Consider the following 16,152-nt stretch of genomic DNA (forward strand, 5'->3'; position numbering starts at 1 on the left):
CGGGACTCGATCCTGGGACTCCAGGATCATGACCTGAGCTGAAGGCAGTTGCTTAACCAACTGAGCCACCCAGGCGCCCAAAGTCTTCTTTTTTTTTAATTTTATGAAAATATTCAATGAAACAAATTTATTATTTATTTATTTATTTATTTATTTATTTATTTATTTATTTTAGAGAGGGAGGAAGAAAGGCGGAGGGAGGGGCAGAGGGAGAGAGAGAATCTTAAGCAGGGTCTGCACCCAGTACAGAGCCCAACTCGGGGCTCCATCTCACAGCCCTGAGATCATGACTGGAGCTGAAATCAAGAGTCAGAGGCTTAACTGACTGAGCCACCCAGGAGCCCCTCAGTGAAACAACTTTTATTGAGATATAACTGACATACAACATTGTATTAATTTTAGGTGTACAACACAATGATTTGCTGCATATGTATATTGTGAAATGATCCACCACAGTAAGTTTAGCTAACACATCCATCGCTGTACATAGTTACTAATTTTTTGTGTGTGATGAGAACATTTAAGATCTCTTCTCTTAGCAACTGTCAGACATGCAATACAGCATTATTAACTATACCCATTATGCTGTATTTACATCCCCAGGGCTTATTTCTCTTAGAGCTGGAAGTTTGTACCTTTTGACCCCCTTCATTCATTTCACCCACCCCCCACCACCTCTGCCAACCACTCATCTGTTCTCTGTATCTATGAGTTCAGTGTTGTTTTGTTTATAGATTCCACAATTCAAATCAGATCATACTAAGGGCAAGGAACTAATATTTTTTGAGATCCATTCTGGTCAGGTACTCTAAAGGGAGAGCATGGGGAGAAAAACAGACATGGACAGGGAGCTTACAGCTATCAAATGAGTAAGTATAGCTAAACGATTGTATAAGTCAAGGTGTGCTTACGAACTGAGAAAGTGTAAAGGAAGAGCACAGGGTGTCTTGGACAAGAGTACAAAAGGCACCTGATTCAGACTGGGGTTCAGGGAATGCCTTTTGAGGAACTGACGTTTATGTGTAGCCTTCAAGGATAGTCGGAGTTGGAGACATATGGAGAAAAGGGTCTCCTAGAAAGAGGGAAGGGCGTATGTGGAAGCAGAGTGCGTTCAGTGCCTTTCTGTGGGTAGAACCAGGCATTCCCTGCAGGCACCTGCAGCCAGTGCCCAGCCTAGGGCTTGGGGACACGGCCGAACAGGGACACCCCATGCAAAGACCTCCTGAGGCAGGAAAAAACTTGATGGTTTGAGGAACTGAAGAAGAGTGTATTAAGTAAGAGGCAGAGTGGCCCCAAATGAGGTTAGAGAGGCAGGCAGGCCAAACGGTACAGGGCCCTGTTGGCCGTGTTAGGGATTTTAGATTTCATTCTGAGTGCATGAAAGTTAAATCCACACTAATCACAGCCCACTAGGCTGTGCGTGATTTGACCTCCCAGCCCACGAGCTCTCTCTCTCTCTCTAATTCTCCATAACCCTTGTTTTCTACCTTTTTTCCCTCCGTACTTACCAGTTAATTTTTCATTAGCTTCCTCCTTAATGAAATCACAGGGTCCTTGACACTGTCTTACACACTTCTATTGGGCACATACCTCGATCAAAGCAGGTCCTCGATGGATTTGTTTGTGTTTTCTTTCCATTCCAATACATTAGGCTTTGGTCCTTTCGAATTGGCACAAGGTCTGGAAACTTACCCAGCTGTCATAATATTAGGAAAAAATATATAACATTTATTAAGCACTTACTGTATGCTGACACTGTGTCAACAACTTTATGTGCATTATCTCATTTAATCTTCAAAACAGCTTCTTGAAATAGATATTGTTATTGTCCATATTTTATAGCAGAGTCCCAGCACTTGCGATCCAGTTGGGAATCCAGGTCTTTGATGCCCAGCATTGTATTATTAACCACTGGGCCAAACTATTTAAAGATGGGATTCAGTTATTCATTGAAAGATGAGATCTACTTTGATTACGTCATTGCAGAGATAACAATGGTGCAATAAATACCTATATAATGCAATAAAAAGAGAGAGAGAAAGGCTATACTATGAATATCTACTTATTTACACTGACTTTTGCATATTACTTAGCATAACTTTTTTTTTTTTTTTGTAAAGTTGGTTTGTACTCAAAAGAATCATCTATAGAGTCAAAGCAGATCCTAATGTTTCTGGAAAGAATGAGCACTGCACCAGTGCCCAGGTCTGTATGTACCAACCAATAAATGACAACCTCATTCTCTGGGATGGACAATAGACAAGATCATCTGAGAAGTAACCAACCAAACAAGCAAACGAAACCAGTGGGGGAAAGATTACAAGTCAACAGGAGAAAATTGCAGTCAGATCGGAAAAGAGTATTCCAGTTTTCTGAGAATTCAGGAGACATATTGACTCTCTTTTTTTTTCTCTTCCTCATATTTGTAACTCTTAATCACTGTAATTAGTGACAATTGCCTCTTTCCACTTTGGCTCAAAGGTCCCTTGAACTTATGAAGTGCTTGGGCCAGTCCATCCATTCATCCAAAGTATGCTGAGTATCTCTAAGGAGCTATATGAGAGACCAGAGGCACAAAATGGGCTCCTTCTCCTTAGGGAAGAAAGATGGACAGTATAGAAGAGGTTTATACATGACTCTAATGACTGCAAAGTCAGTGTCAGAGTGCCATGTCCCTGCCATGGGCTATTGGAATTCCCAGAAAGGAGGCTGGAGTGAAAGATGAGCCTGGAGCTGGCTTTGCAGCCAGGAGTGCCAAGGCTAGCAGCAACTGAGAGCGTGCAGTGAGACTGGGCTGCAGGAGAGCGGAGAAAGGAACATATGAGCTGGAGATTTAGGACCAGAGCAAAGGTGGAGACAAGATGGAGTCAAGTTTGAGAGGCAGACAATGTCCGGCTGGCCCCATCAGCTCGGCGGGGATTCTTGGTCCTGGGAGGGCCTGGGTCATGTCAGGACTCAGCCAGGGAGGGCCCGGGCTTTCACCCCAGACGTTCTCCCCCAACCTAGTCTCACTGCTCTCTCTTGGGTTGCTGCCAGCACTGGCCATGTAGGGTGCTTGCTAGGGCTGATGGGAGTGATGACAGAGCTCAAGTGGGCAGGCTTTGGCCTAATCAGGGTGGGAGGCGAGAGTGACAGGACACTGCAGGGGCTGTGCCTATGGGTGCCAAGGAGGAGGTGGGCAGTTCTCAGCTAGCATGGGTTTCTGGCCCATCTGTGACTGCGAGCTCTGTCCATCCCTCTGTTTTTAGGACAGTAACTGGCTATGCTTAGTTAAAAAGGAAACCCAAGAAACAGGACTGAGCTTGTCTGAGATAGCACCTCTCTCTCATATGGGTTCAGAAGTCATATATAAATACGGATAAGGTAACTGGAGGCTATGCTTTCCATGCCTAGAGGAGGCACGCCTTTACATCTACCTAAAGCCCAACAAAATACGGTGGTATAGGCCTAGGAGAGGTCAGGGGTAAAATTCTGTTTAATTCTCAGAGTTCATCGCTTATATTCTCACTATTATTAATATTTCTCTCCTATGCCTAAGGTAGAGGGGTCAACAGAGCAAAGCATGGGCCTGAGGGTCACAGTTGAAAAACATGATACCGTATCACTTTTGGATGAACTGACCATCATTTATAGCAGCACTTTCCAGAGCGTGGTATGTGGCCTGAGATCTGCTGTGTCAGAATCATGGGGTGTGGTAGTGCAGCTTTTAGAAACGTACATCTCTGAACCCCACCCCAGCTCTGTTTTCTACTTTCTGCTGCTGAGGCCCAAGAAGCCCCATTTTATTTTATTTTATTTTAAGATTTTATTTATTTATTTGACAGAGAGAGAGAGATAGTGAGAGCAGGAACACAAGCAGAGGGAGTGGGAGAGGGAGAAGCAGGCTTCCCGCTGAGCAGGGAGCCCGATGCGGGGCTCGATCCCAGGTCCCTGGGATCATGACCTGAGCCGAAGGCAGACGCTTAATGACTGAGCCACCCAGGCACCCCGAGGAAGCCCCATTTTAGCCTGTGATTTAAATGCATGCTGAAGTTTAGGAATCACTGCTAGGGGCTCATGCTCCAGGAGTAGGAAAACTTACTAATATCACAAAGCCATTAGGTCTCACCATCATTAATTTTGAATGATAGACAAGGGAACATTTAAATCAACATTTTGATTGCACTAAGTAGGGCAGAGTGGCTTATATGTCTACATTTCAAAAATGACCTTGTCTGATGAATTGAAGGCAATAGACAAAAGCCAAGTGACTTTGCAGAAGGATTGGCCTGTTTAAGCATTGCAGGAAAGCTCAGATGAGTCATCACATAAACACTGATGATGATGTCTTTCATCCTAAGCCTTCCCTAGTCTCGGCCAAAATCCAAGGAAAGGAGAGAAAACTGCCCTAGGGGCAGGTGGTGCCGTTTGTTGCCTGCCCCTCCACCCCCAGTCACCAGGGGCACTCCACAGAGCAGCTTCTGTGCTGTGACCAATACGCTTAGCCTTAAAGGAACCGAGGTGGTTAGGAGCAGAGGGCAAGAAAAGGAATGGGGAGCATGTGAGAAGGTTAAGGAGGGAAGAATGAATCGGCAAAGAAAGTCCTCAAGGAAGTTATAACAAGAAAGGAAATCCGAGCAGAAGCCACAGATGCCGGGAACAGTGGAGGGGGACATAGGAATGAAGAGAAAATGAGAGAAGCAACCACAGAAGAGGAAGCAGAGGGATTTACAACACAGACCATAGAGCCAAATAGATCCAGGCTCACTCCACCAAGAAAACAAGAAATCTTAAAGGTATGTGCACCAAAGAACAGAACGGCAAAATATGTGCAACAAAAACTGATAGAACTGAAAGGAAAAGTAGACAAATTCCTAAGATTGAGAACAAAGCATAGAGGTCCACTTTTACTACCTTTATTCAATATAATGCTGGAAGTTCTTGTCAGTGCAGTAAGGAAACACAAAAAAATAAAAGGCATACAGGTTGTCCATATTTGTAAATGACAGAATTGTCTACATAGAAAATCCAAGGGAATCTGCAAAAACAAAACAGAAACCTCTTAGAATTAATAATAGTTTAGCAGGGTTGCAAGATACAAAATAAACATGCACAAACCAATTATATATCTATTTACTGGCAATAAACACATGGACACCAAAATTTAAAATACAATACTATTAAAATCACTCAAAACATTTAAACACTTAGGTAGAAACCCAACAAAACATGCACAAGACTTGTATGCTAACAACTACATAATGCTGATGAGAGAAGTCAAAGAAGATCTAACTAAATGTTCATGAGTTGAAAGACACCATAGTAAATATGTCAATTCTCCCTAAGTTAACATACAGATTTAAAGATTCAATGCAATTGCTGTGAAAATCCTAGAAAGATTTTTTGTAATTACACGCAAGATTATTCTGAAGTTTATATGGAAATGCAAAGGAACTAAACTTGCTAAAGCTATTTTGAAAAAAAAGATCATGTGGGAGGTGCCTGGCTGGCTCAGTCAGGGAAGCATGCAACTCTTGATCCCAGGGTTGTGAGTTCAAGACCCACGTTGGGTGCAGAGATTACATAAAAATAAAATCTTAAAAAAAAAAAAAAAAAGAATTGTGTGGGAAGAGGCAGTCTACTCACCTTCAAGGTCTATTATATAGTGACTGTAATCAAGACCATGTGATATTGGCAGACAGAAGAGAGAAAGCAGCAATAGATCCACATAATTATGTCAATTGATCTTTGACAAAGGTGCAAAAGCAATTCAGTGGAGGAGAAATAGTTTTTTTAACGGGGGTGGGGGGCAAAAAAAAAAAAAAAAAAAGAACTTCAACATAAATCTCACACCTTACCAAAATATAGCTGAAAATGGATCATGAACTTAAAAGTAAAATTAAAATTAAAACTATACAAATTTTAGAAAAAGAGGACACCTGGGTGGCTCAGTTGGTTAAGCATCTGATTCTTGATTTTGGCTCAGGTCATGATCTCAGGGTCCTGGGATTGAGCCCTGCATCGGGCTCCCCACTCAGTGGAGAGTCTGCTTCAGGATTCCCTCTCTCCCTCTGCCCCTGCCCCTGCTTGCTCATGCATGCCTGCACGCACTCTCTCTCTCTAACATAAATAAATAAATCTTTCACAAAAAATTTTTAGAAAATGAGTTAGGAGAAAATTTCAAGATATAGGGCTAAACAAAGAGTTCTTAGACTTAACACTAAAGGCGCAATCCATAAATGGAGAAGCTGATAAATTGGACTTGATCAAAATTAAAAACTTTTCTTCTGTGAAAGACCCTATTAAAAAGATAAAAAAGCTACAGAGTGAGAGAAATATTCATGAACCACATCTCTGACAAAGGACTAATATTAAAAAGCTCTCAAAACTCAACAACCAAAAAGCAACCCATTTACACATGAAAAAGTGCTCAACATCACTCGGCATCAGGGAAATACAAATCAAAACCTCAATGAGATACCACCTCACACCAGTCAGAATGGCTAAAATTAACAAGTCGGGAAACGACAAATGTTGGAGAGGATGCGGAGAAAAGGGAACCCTCCTACACTGTTGGTGGGAATGCAAGCTGGTGCAGCCACTCTGGAAAACAGTATGAAGGTTCCTCAAGAAGTTGGAAATAGAGCTACCCTATGACCCAGCAATTGCACTACTGGGTATTTACCCCAAAGATACAAATGTGGGGATCCGAAGGGGCACATGCACCTCAATGTTTACAGCAGCAATGTCCACAATAGGCAAACTATGGAAAGAGCCTAGATGTCCATCAACAGATGAATGGATAAAGAAGATGTGGTATATATCTACAATGGAATATTATGCAGCCATCAAAAAATGAAATCTTGGAATTTGCAACGACATGAATGGAACTAGAGGGTATTATGCTAAGCGAAATAAGTCAATCAGAGAAAGATAAGTATCATATGATCTCACTGATATGAAAAATTTGAGAAACAAGACAGAAGATTATAGGGGAAGGGAGGGAAAAATGAAACAAGATGAAAACGGAGTGGGAGACAAACCATAAGAGACTCTTAATCTCAGGAAACAAACTGAGGGTTGCTGGAGGGGAGAAGGGTGGGAGAGATGGGGTGGCTGGGTGATGGACATTGGGGAGGGTATGTGCTATGGTGAGCACTGTGAATTGTGTAAGACTGATGAATCACAGACCTGTACCCCTGAAACAAATAATACATTATATGTTAAAAAAAAACAAAAAACTCATTTCGTAAAGAGGCAAAAACCTAAACAAGAATTTCATGGAAAAGAAGATACAGATGTCAAATAAGTACATGAAAAAATGTTCGGCCTCATTAGACATTAGGGAAATGCAAATTAAAACCAAAATGAAATATCACTACACATCTGTTAAAATGGCTAAAATTAAAAATAGTGATAACTCCAAATGCTGGCAAGGATGTGGAAGAACTGAATCACTCATCACTACATTGCTGGTGGGAAGGTAACGTGGCACAGCTACTCAGGAAGACAGTTCGGCAGTTTCTTTAAATATTAAACCTGCAATTACTATACTCAGCAATCACACCCCTGATCATGTTTCCTAGAGTAATTAAAACCAACCTTCACAAAAAACCTGTACACTTATGGTTGTAGCAGTTTTGTTCATGATAGCCAAAAACTTTAAACAACCCAGATGTCCTTAAATGTATAAATAATTGACCAAACCATAGTACCTCCATGCCATGGAAATACTACTCAGCAATTTAAAAAACAAATGACCTTTTGATATGCACAAAAATCTCAATGAATCTCCAAAGAAATATGATGGTTAAAGAAGCTAATCCCAAAATGTTACATACTACATGATTCAACTTATGTAACATTCTTGAAGTGAAAAGGTTATAGAAATCTTTTTAAGAAGGGGATGAGGGCGGGAGCAAGCAGATATGACTATAAAGGGTTAACATGAGGGGTCCTTGTGGTTATGGATATATTCTGTATCTTGACCATCTCAATGCCAAAGTCTAGTTTGTGATATTGTATTACAGTTTCGCAAGATGTTACTTCGGGGGAAACTGGGTAAAATGTACAAGGGATCTCTGTATTACTTCTTAGAATTGCACGGTGATCTAAAATAACCTTTTTAAAAAAGTTTAAAGAAAAGTGCTATTAATATTTCATGATCTCTCTAGTAGTTTCTCCACTGTTTTTATTTAAGCACCCATTCACCAAATGGCAAGACCTAGACCTCAGTCAGTTAGGCCTCCCTGCTTCCTTAGATCTGAGTTTCAGGGAGGTTAACATGATGCCAGTTCCGTGTTTGGTGTCATCATCTGTGCTGGTGTCCACCCAGAGTAGCTTCCAGCCGTCAGTCCACCTAGGACACTGCTACACCCTCTTCCCCGTTGTGGCTACTGGTTCCGTTCCAATGTACCACCAGTTCTTCCTCTCAGTGGGCTGTGGGAACACTTCAGAAGCCATCTTGGGTCTATCTGCACTGAACACTCCCAGTGCACATTACTACTTCACAAGCCCAGGGGCTGGGACAGCTCAAGAACAGTGCTTGGGTACTGGGGACACTGGTCTTCTTTGTTTTCAGTTTCCTCAGCTTTTCTGGCATTCCTCAGCTTTTTCAAGGGTGAGAGGGAGTATTTAGATGGGGCACGGTTAAGTGACCACACAGGGCACGTTGTGAACTCGTGTCCCCACCTGACTCCAGGTTCAGTTGGTGGCTAGCGAAGGGCTCTGGGCCCCTTGTCATGTATCCCCGGTCATCCAAGTACTCTTTGCTTCCTTTTTGATTCTTCTCTCCCCCAATTCTAAGTTTATCCACCCTGAAAGCAGAATACAGTGGATTTACTCTTCCAAATCCTGTATCTTAGGTCTGATCCTCACATTTTCTCTCTTTGGTTCTCAGCCTTCTGCTAAACCATCCTTCTCCTGGGGGATAGCATGGAATCCCTTTGTTGCTGCTTGAATTGGTCAGATTAGCAGGACTTATGGAAGAAAATCCTCTTGTTATTACACCATAATATTATCCCATGATTTTTCTACCATCTTTCTGCCCTTGGTCTGCTCACCGTCTGGTTTGTCTTTTCCTTCAGCTTGTGGCCCAGGTCCTGGAACATAAAGATATAGGCTTTGTGATGGTGGATGCCAAGAAAGAAGCCAAGCTTGCCAAGAAACTGGGTAAGTAGGACTTTTTGAGGTATACCTGGAAAAACAAATGTGTCTCTCAAAAAAAAAAAAAAAAACAGTTTCATTTCTTCATGCATGATAACTGGACTATTTTTAAATAAATACGAAATGATTCTGCACACCTTAGTCTTGGGATGGGGAAGAGTTTCATGAAAACAGTATTGGCCTGAATTGAATGATTTCACATGAAAGATCTAATATAGCTTTGTGTCATTGTAGAAACTGACACCAGAGTCAAACCTTTCTTTTTGGCTCCTAGAGCGGGTTAAAAGCCTAGCCTCTTTATCTCACTGCCATGGTGATCTCTCTGGGAGAGAGAAAAATCTCTTCTCCCATCACCGATTATTTCCTTACCTCTTGGCTGAAGCAGCCAACACAAGATAGCATGAATAGTAGTGACTCTGAGGTCCCAGTGGTTTCTAAATGTAAAGCTAAACCCCAGCTGGGCATTATCATTGAGGGCGAGGGGGAGGATTTAGATGAGGCATGGTGAAGTGACCGCACAGTGCATGTTGTGATCTCTTGTGTCCATTATGTCATGCTTAAGTGCAAGTGCACTTTAAGACTCTCACACCCCAAATCCCAAGGAGAGAGAATATGGGGAGCCCCTCTGCTTTCTGAACACCCACACACAGGTAGTAGCCATTTTGCCTTTTCTGCATGACCAGTGAAGAATGGCTATTTAAAAATAGCAGGAGGTTATAAAACAGGACCTTTGAAGAAAGGTTAATTGGATTTGGAGTAGTAAACACAGGGGGAAAAAAAGATTAGTAGTGGCGTCAGGTACATGAAAGTTCATTATCTTAAGGCATTACAAACAATTGTCCTCTATATTCAAGAAGACCAGCTTTTTTTTTTTTTTTAAGATTTAAATTTTTTGAGACTGTATTTAGGTTAGACACAAAGAAGTCATGACTATAAAATGATAATGAATTATTAAGAATGTCTGTGGTATCTTTTCCCTGGAGACAAATTAAGGAATATGTTTTCCCTTTGAGCAGGAGAACAAAGTATGTTAAATTCTTTCCCTAGTCAAAAGCAATTCAGTGCCTTGTTTCTCTTCCTCCAGAACCTATTGGTTCCCTAGTTTTCTTTCCTATTGTTTTCATGGGAAGCTGAATTTGGGAGAATTTCCAGTAAATTTAGTTAGAAGAAAACACTAGTATTCCAGTGATCTAAAAATTGAGCGGGGGGACAAGCTGGGCAAGCTTTCATAAGAATGGACCAGTGGTTATTCTCCTAGTGATGGAGCTTGAAAAATCTACATGAACTTTTCTCCAAAAGCTCAGCCTGGAGGAATTGGGGCAGGTTCTTTTGGATTATTTGGTTCTCGGAGTTTACAGGACAGTTGTATTTTGTGAATCTACGCCTTCATCTTCATCCTCTCTTCCATTTGCCTGAGTTTCATCTCCATCAGGCTATGCCTGAACTACTACAAAAGCCTAACTGAGCTCACTTAGAGCAAAATCCAACATCGGGACATCGGCTGATGTTCCCAAGGTACCCTTCATGATCGGTCACTGCTGGCCTCAAGGATACCTGGTACATCAGTCCTTTGGATTTACAAATGGTGCTCCAGGGTGTGCCCAGGCTCTTCACATGCGCCCTTCACAGCAGGCAGTGGGCCAGCCTCCTTTCCCCTAGAGGTTTTGCAGGAGAGTTCATTTGGAGAAAGCATTCTCTAGCTAATAGAGAGCTTGGAAACAATTAGTCTAAGGAATTAAGGATGCCATGCGGTTGGACTAAATGCCAGCCTCAGTTATTTAGCATTCCTAGGGGGAAACACAGTTTTCCAGCAAACATTTGTTAAAGCACACAGTATTACGCCAGGAGCAATGGAGGGTAGAAGAATGCAGAACCTTCCCTTGTGGCATTATCAGCTAACTGGGAAAAGAAGATGTGCAGAATTCAGCTACGATAGAAAAGTAAGCCGTTCATCCTAGCCACGGACATTTATGGGGTGCCTAATGTGTCCAGGCTCTGTGCAAGATCCTGGGGTGCCAAGGGGAGAGTGGTTCTGCCTTTGGAGAGCTTACTGTTCCAGTGAGTACTGTAAATGGAGCCAAGAGAAGAGCAGTAGTGGCAAGAGGGTGGCCTTCTTGGGAAAAATGAGTCCTAAGCTGAGACTCGAAGGAACTGACCAGGATGGGGGAATGGGGGTAGAAGTCACTCCAAATTTGGGGAACCAGGAGAACATCTGTGACTTTTCCTTTACACACCCTTTCACATCAGCACCGGGGCAAGAAGCAAGGAAGCTGCACAGAGGATTAAGATAGCAGGTCTACCCAGGGGAGAATGTGAAGGGTGGGACTGGTGTTAGGTTGTGGAAGGATTGGAATGCCTGGCTAAGGAGTCAAGTGGGCAGGGGGCATTGAAACTTTTGGCAGGGAGAATAGGGCTGGCAGTATTTTTGGAAAATTAAAGCAATTGTAGGGTAGAGAATAGATTTTTCTTTCAAATTGAAGTCCAGGTGGAGCTGTTGGTTCTTGACGATTTCAATTTAAGTGTGTACTTTGGGAGCCCTTTACAGGGGTGGTTTCAAGGGAACTGATCCTAAGTTGAATGCTAGCCCCACTGATCCTGACCTCACTGTCATCCAGGGATCCTGATCCAGACCTCAGCCCACAGGATGGCTCTTCTTGCATCAGGATGACCTTGTGTTGGGGACTCTGTTTCTTCCAGGTTTTGATGAAGAAGGAAGTCTGTATGTTCTTAAGGGTGATCGCACGATTGAGTTTGATGGCGAGTTTGCAGCTGACGTCCTGGTGGAATTTCTCCTGGATGTAAGCATTTATGCACAGTGTCCCCGCGTGGAGCTGTTTGGGTTCAGATATAGGGGGAAGTGAAATCCCAAAGTAAGAACAGAGAAGCTGGATAATCTGTCCTGGTCTAAGACCGATTTCTCGGGCTTCACAAAAAACTAAGGAGTGCCTACTCCACAGTGCTATTTTCTTCTACTGGGAAGCTGGTCCTTAAGTTACCTTAGAAACTATTTTATTAGTGACCAGAGGGAGTACCAGCTAGCACAGAGTGGCCTGGTGCCTTTTCCTCACAGCCTCAAAAACCCAGAGAGAGTGAGTCAGAAGTGAGTTGAAGACCACCTCCTGCAAAAAAAGCACCCGCAGACTCTGCTCGGCTCTCTCATGAACCCATCCCTGCAAGCCCTAAAAAAAAGTGAGGGAGGCAACAGAAAATTCTGAGCCCATCTCTTTCAGCTAAGTGGAGGCTTTTAGATGCACATAACAGAAACCATGCTCAACTACCTGACACAAAAAGCACAAATGGAAGAGCAGAGGGAGGGCAGATTTTAGACTGATAAATCACAGATAGTGCTCTTTTCAGTGTGTTGGCTTTTTCCTCAAGCTGACTCTTCACGTTGGTTTTAAGATAACCAGTGATTGGAGCTGATATGTCACATCTCCTCATTCATATCCAATCGGGGGTGAGGGGTGGGGGAGAGGATCTGGCTTCCATTGTTCTCTTAAAAGGAAAGGAGAATTTCCCCAAAGCTTTCAGCAAATCTACCCTGAAGAGTCATTGGCCAGAATTGGGTCACATGCCATTTCTAAACCAGTAACGGACAAGAGAAATAGAATTGCCTAGTCTCCTGTGAATTGTGCAAGACTGTTGAATCTCAGATCTGTACCTCTGAAACAAATAATGCAATATATGTTAAGAAAGAAAAAAAGAAGAAGAAGAATGTAGCAGGAGGGGAAGAATGAAGGGGGGGAAATCGGAGGGGGAGAAGAACCATGAGAGACAATGGACTCTGAAAAACAAACTGAGGGTTCTAGAGGGGAGGGCGTTGGGAGGATGGGTTAGCCTGGTGATGGGTATTGAGGAGGGCACGTTCTGCATGGAGCACTGGGTATTATGCACAAACAATGAATCATGGAACACTATATCTAAAACTAATGATGTAATGTATGGGGATTAACATAACAATAAAAAAATTAAAAAAAAAAAAAAAGAATTGCCTAGTCTCGGCCTACCCCTTGAGTTAAGCTACCTCCTCAGAAGGCACTGCTGCTGTGCACTCTGGGGGAGGATAGGGTCCACAGCTTCCTGCCAAAGTGTCCTACATGTGTGCCTGATGTCCCCGCGGTGCAGGGAACAGTTCTCTTACTGGAACATATTTCATATGCGTGTGTGTGGCATTCCAGCTAATTGAAGATCCTGTGGAGATCATCAACAGCAAACTGGAAGTCCAAGCCTTCGAACGCATTGAGGACCGGATCAAACTCATTGGCTTTTTCAAGAGTGAGGACTCGGAGTGTAAGTTGTCTGTCAGCCCCACTTGTGAGTCTAAAGGCTAGATTCCCAACCAGATATGTTAGAATGTTGCCCATAAAGATGAGGGGCCATCAGCATATCCGGTGCTGGGTGGAATAGAAGAAGAATTGTCCTTGCACCCTGTGTAATGGGACACATCTGCCAAAAGTATGCAAAGCAGGCAGGGATGCTGGAAGAGCATAAAGGTTGGGCCATGTTCTCTGGTCTTGGGGGGTGTTCTACAGAAGAGAGAAACGTCTTCCTTCCCCTTTTCCACTTGCCCACCTACCAGTGGGACTCTCCCCTAGAATAGGTAAAGAGTAGGCTCTCTCCCTGTTGTGGGCAGCTCCTGTGGTCACCAACTGGAGAGCTTCTCAGTCACTTGGACGGGATTAGAAGAAAATGTGGGTGGGCAGGGCTCAGCAGCTGCCACACAATGTGGAAAATCGCTGGCCAGCCCCACAGCCAACAACCAAGGCTGCCCGCAATAGCACAGCCTCACCCCTGGGTGTGATCCCTTTGAACACTTTGTGGCCAGGTTTTGGGTGGGCATGAGAAAGCATCATAGCATCACCACAATCCACACTGGGGTGAGAGGGTGGAGAGCGGGAGTCAGGATGAGGAGGGACTAGGCAGGCTAACTCCTTGAGGATATCTTTTTAAACAACTTTGGCAGCATGGCCCAATGAGGCAAGTCTTTTTCTGGAGCCTCAGCTGTGGCATAACCACAAAAGAGGATCTGGTAGCATTAGTACATGGGGGATGTGCAAAGGAGGGCTGCTTATGATGTTTCTAGAAACTCCAAAATATTTTGAAAATATTTTGAGAATTATTTGCAAAGCTGTTTCCTTACCTATGTGCCAACTGCCACCCTTGGTCTTCTCACCAGCAAGCTACCTATTTTTTCTCTCTCCTGTGACCAAACTTAGGTGTCTTCCCCTATGCTATATAAAAGCCTCTACTCACCCTCCTTAGCAGTGTGCTGGGGGAAAGTGGCTAGTCAGAGAAGTTTGCCCAGCCCTCCTTCGGGTGACTTCACTTCAATTTTTATGTTTCTTATAGATGCTGACTACTCAGGGTGCCCCACCTGCCCCATTCTTCTTTCTCCTTAACTTCCTTCTATTTCCCTTTATCCTTTTCTGTCCCCACCTCTCAATTTGTTTCATCCTCTGTTTCTCTTCCCTCCATTAAGCTCAGGATAGCAGATAAGAAGGGAAGCAAGGCAGAGATTGGGATTAAGAGCACATCTTCTGGTTCCTTTCCTCCCTACTAAGCCAATGACAAAAACAGCTCTATTTAATCAACACACGTCAGGTACCAGTGTCTATGCCAGGAACTCCATATTGATGCCTTACCTTCTTTCTCACTACTAGCCTGTAAGGTGGTTACCATATTATCAGCATTTTGATGAGGAGGAAATGACAAGAACAAAAAAGTTAAATTAACTCACTATCACATGGCTAGTAAATAAATCCTAGAGCCAAGATTTAAATCCTAGCAATCTGACTTTATGGCTTACACACTTAATGACTGTTTTGTACTTCCAAGACTACACACTTTTTCAGTTCATGGCACACACAGTTTACGGCACACACAAAATGTGGTGATGCTTGTCCAGCCCATGGGGTAAATTGGAGGGGATTTGGACTTAGTGGAAAAACAAGACAAAACATTCTTTTGCTTTCTTATATACTACTACTACTACTAACAATAATAATCATAATAAAACAAGATAATAGAAAAGTTATCAATATTGCATTGTATAAATCTTCCAAATAAAATATTTTTAGATTTTTTGAATAAGAATGTTGTACTTGCTTCTAAAACTATAGATTTTAAAACAACGACATGTAACTCCTGGTGAAGGGTTTAAATGATCTCTTTTGACGGTCACAGTCAACAAGAGACTTTGCTTGCACACGTGGATGGTGGCAAATGACAAGGCAACGGTAATTGCTTTTCCTTTGATTGATGAGCGGTCTTTTCTTACCACTGAACAGAATTTAGGAAATCTGATCTCTAAATTGTCCTTCAAGGGCATGAGCATTGTTTCAGTCCTAATGGCTATTACTTTCGTTTTCATCGACAAATGAAGTATTCTTACGATAATTTGAATAGATTTCAAATTCAATCAAAGTTTTCCATATTATAGATTTCAAAAATAATAAGGAGGCATTTCCTTAAGAATACACAGATAGAGTTCTGCTGGTCTTACCGTTTTTTTCTGGAGATTTAAATAATAAAATCACTAGCGAGCCATTTCAACTTCCTTTTTTTTTTTTTTAAGATTTTATTTATTTATTTGAGAGAACGAGAATGAGAGAGAGAGAAAGCATATGAGAGGGAGGAGGGTCAGAGGGAGAAGCAGACTCCCTGCTGAGCAGGAAGCCCGATGCGGGACTCGATCCCGGGACTCCAGGATCATGACCTGAGCCGAAGGCAGTCGCTTAACCAACTGAGCCACCCAGGCGCCCTCAACTTCCTTTTTAAAGGTTGAATTTTTATCTTTAAATTGACAAACTTTGTCTTTAAGAAAGTCTAATACCAGATCATGTTAGTAATACTGATTATGATGATGATGAACATGATAAAAAATAGCAATCATACATTCATTCCATTGACGTTCGTAGATAAAATGAACAAACAAACAAAAAAACCTGAATATTTTACAGTATCACAAACCAAAAAACATCACTGATGACAAACTATCTTGGACCCATA

General features: G+C 42.5%; 1 protein-coding gene across 2 annotated transcripts in view; it reads left to right on the top strand.

Moving 5' to 3' along the window:
- The window catches only part of CASQ2 (calsequestrin 2), a 61,260-nt gene that overhangs the window by 14,918 nt on the left and 30,190 nt on the right, over positions 1-16,152 (top strand). For both annotated transcript variants that reach the window (XM_032415612.1, XM_032415606.1), the window contains exons 2-4: positions 9,066-9,150; positions 11,842-11,942; positions 13,323-13,434. In XM_032415612.1, coding sequence (XP_032271503.1) covers positions 9,066-9,150; positions 11,842-11,942; positions 13,323-13,434 — 298 coding nt within the window. The remainder of the gene's footprint in view (positions 1-9,065; positions 9,151-11,841; positions 11,943-13,322; positions 13,435-16,152) is intronic.

The sequence above is a fragment of the Phoca vitulina genome, unplaced genomic scaffold (genome assembly GCF_004348235.1).
Source record: "Phoca vitulina isolate PV1807 unplaced genomic scaffold, GSC_HSeal_1.0 scaffold2, whole genome shotgun sequence".
In the NCBI taxonomy this organism is placed as follows: Eukaryota; Metazoa; Chordata; class Mammalia; order Carnivora; family Phocidae; genus Phoca; species Phoca vitulina.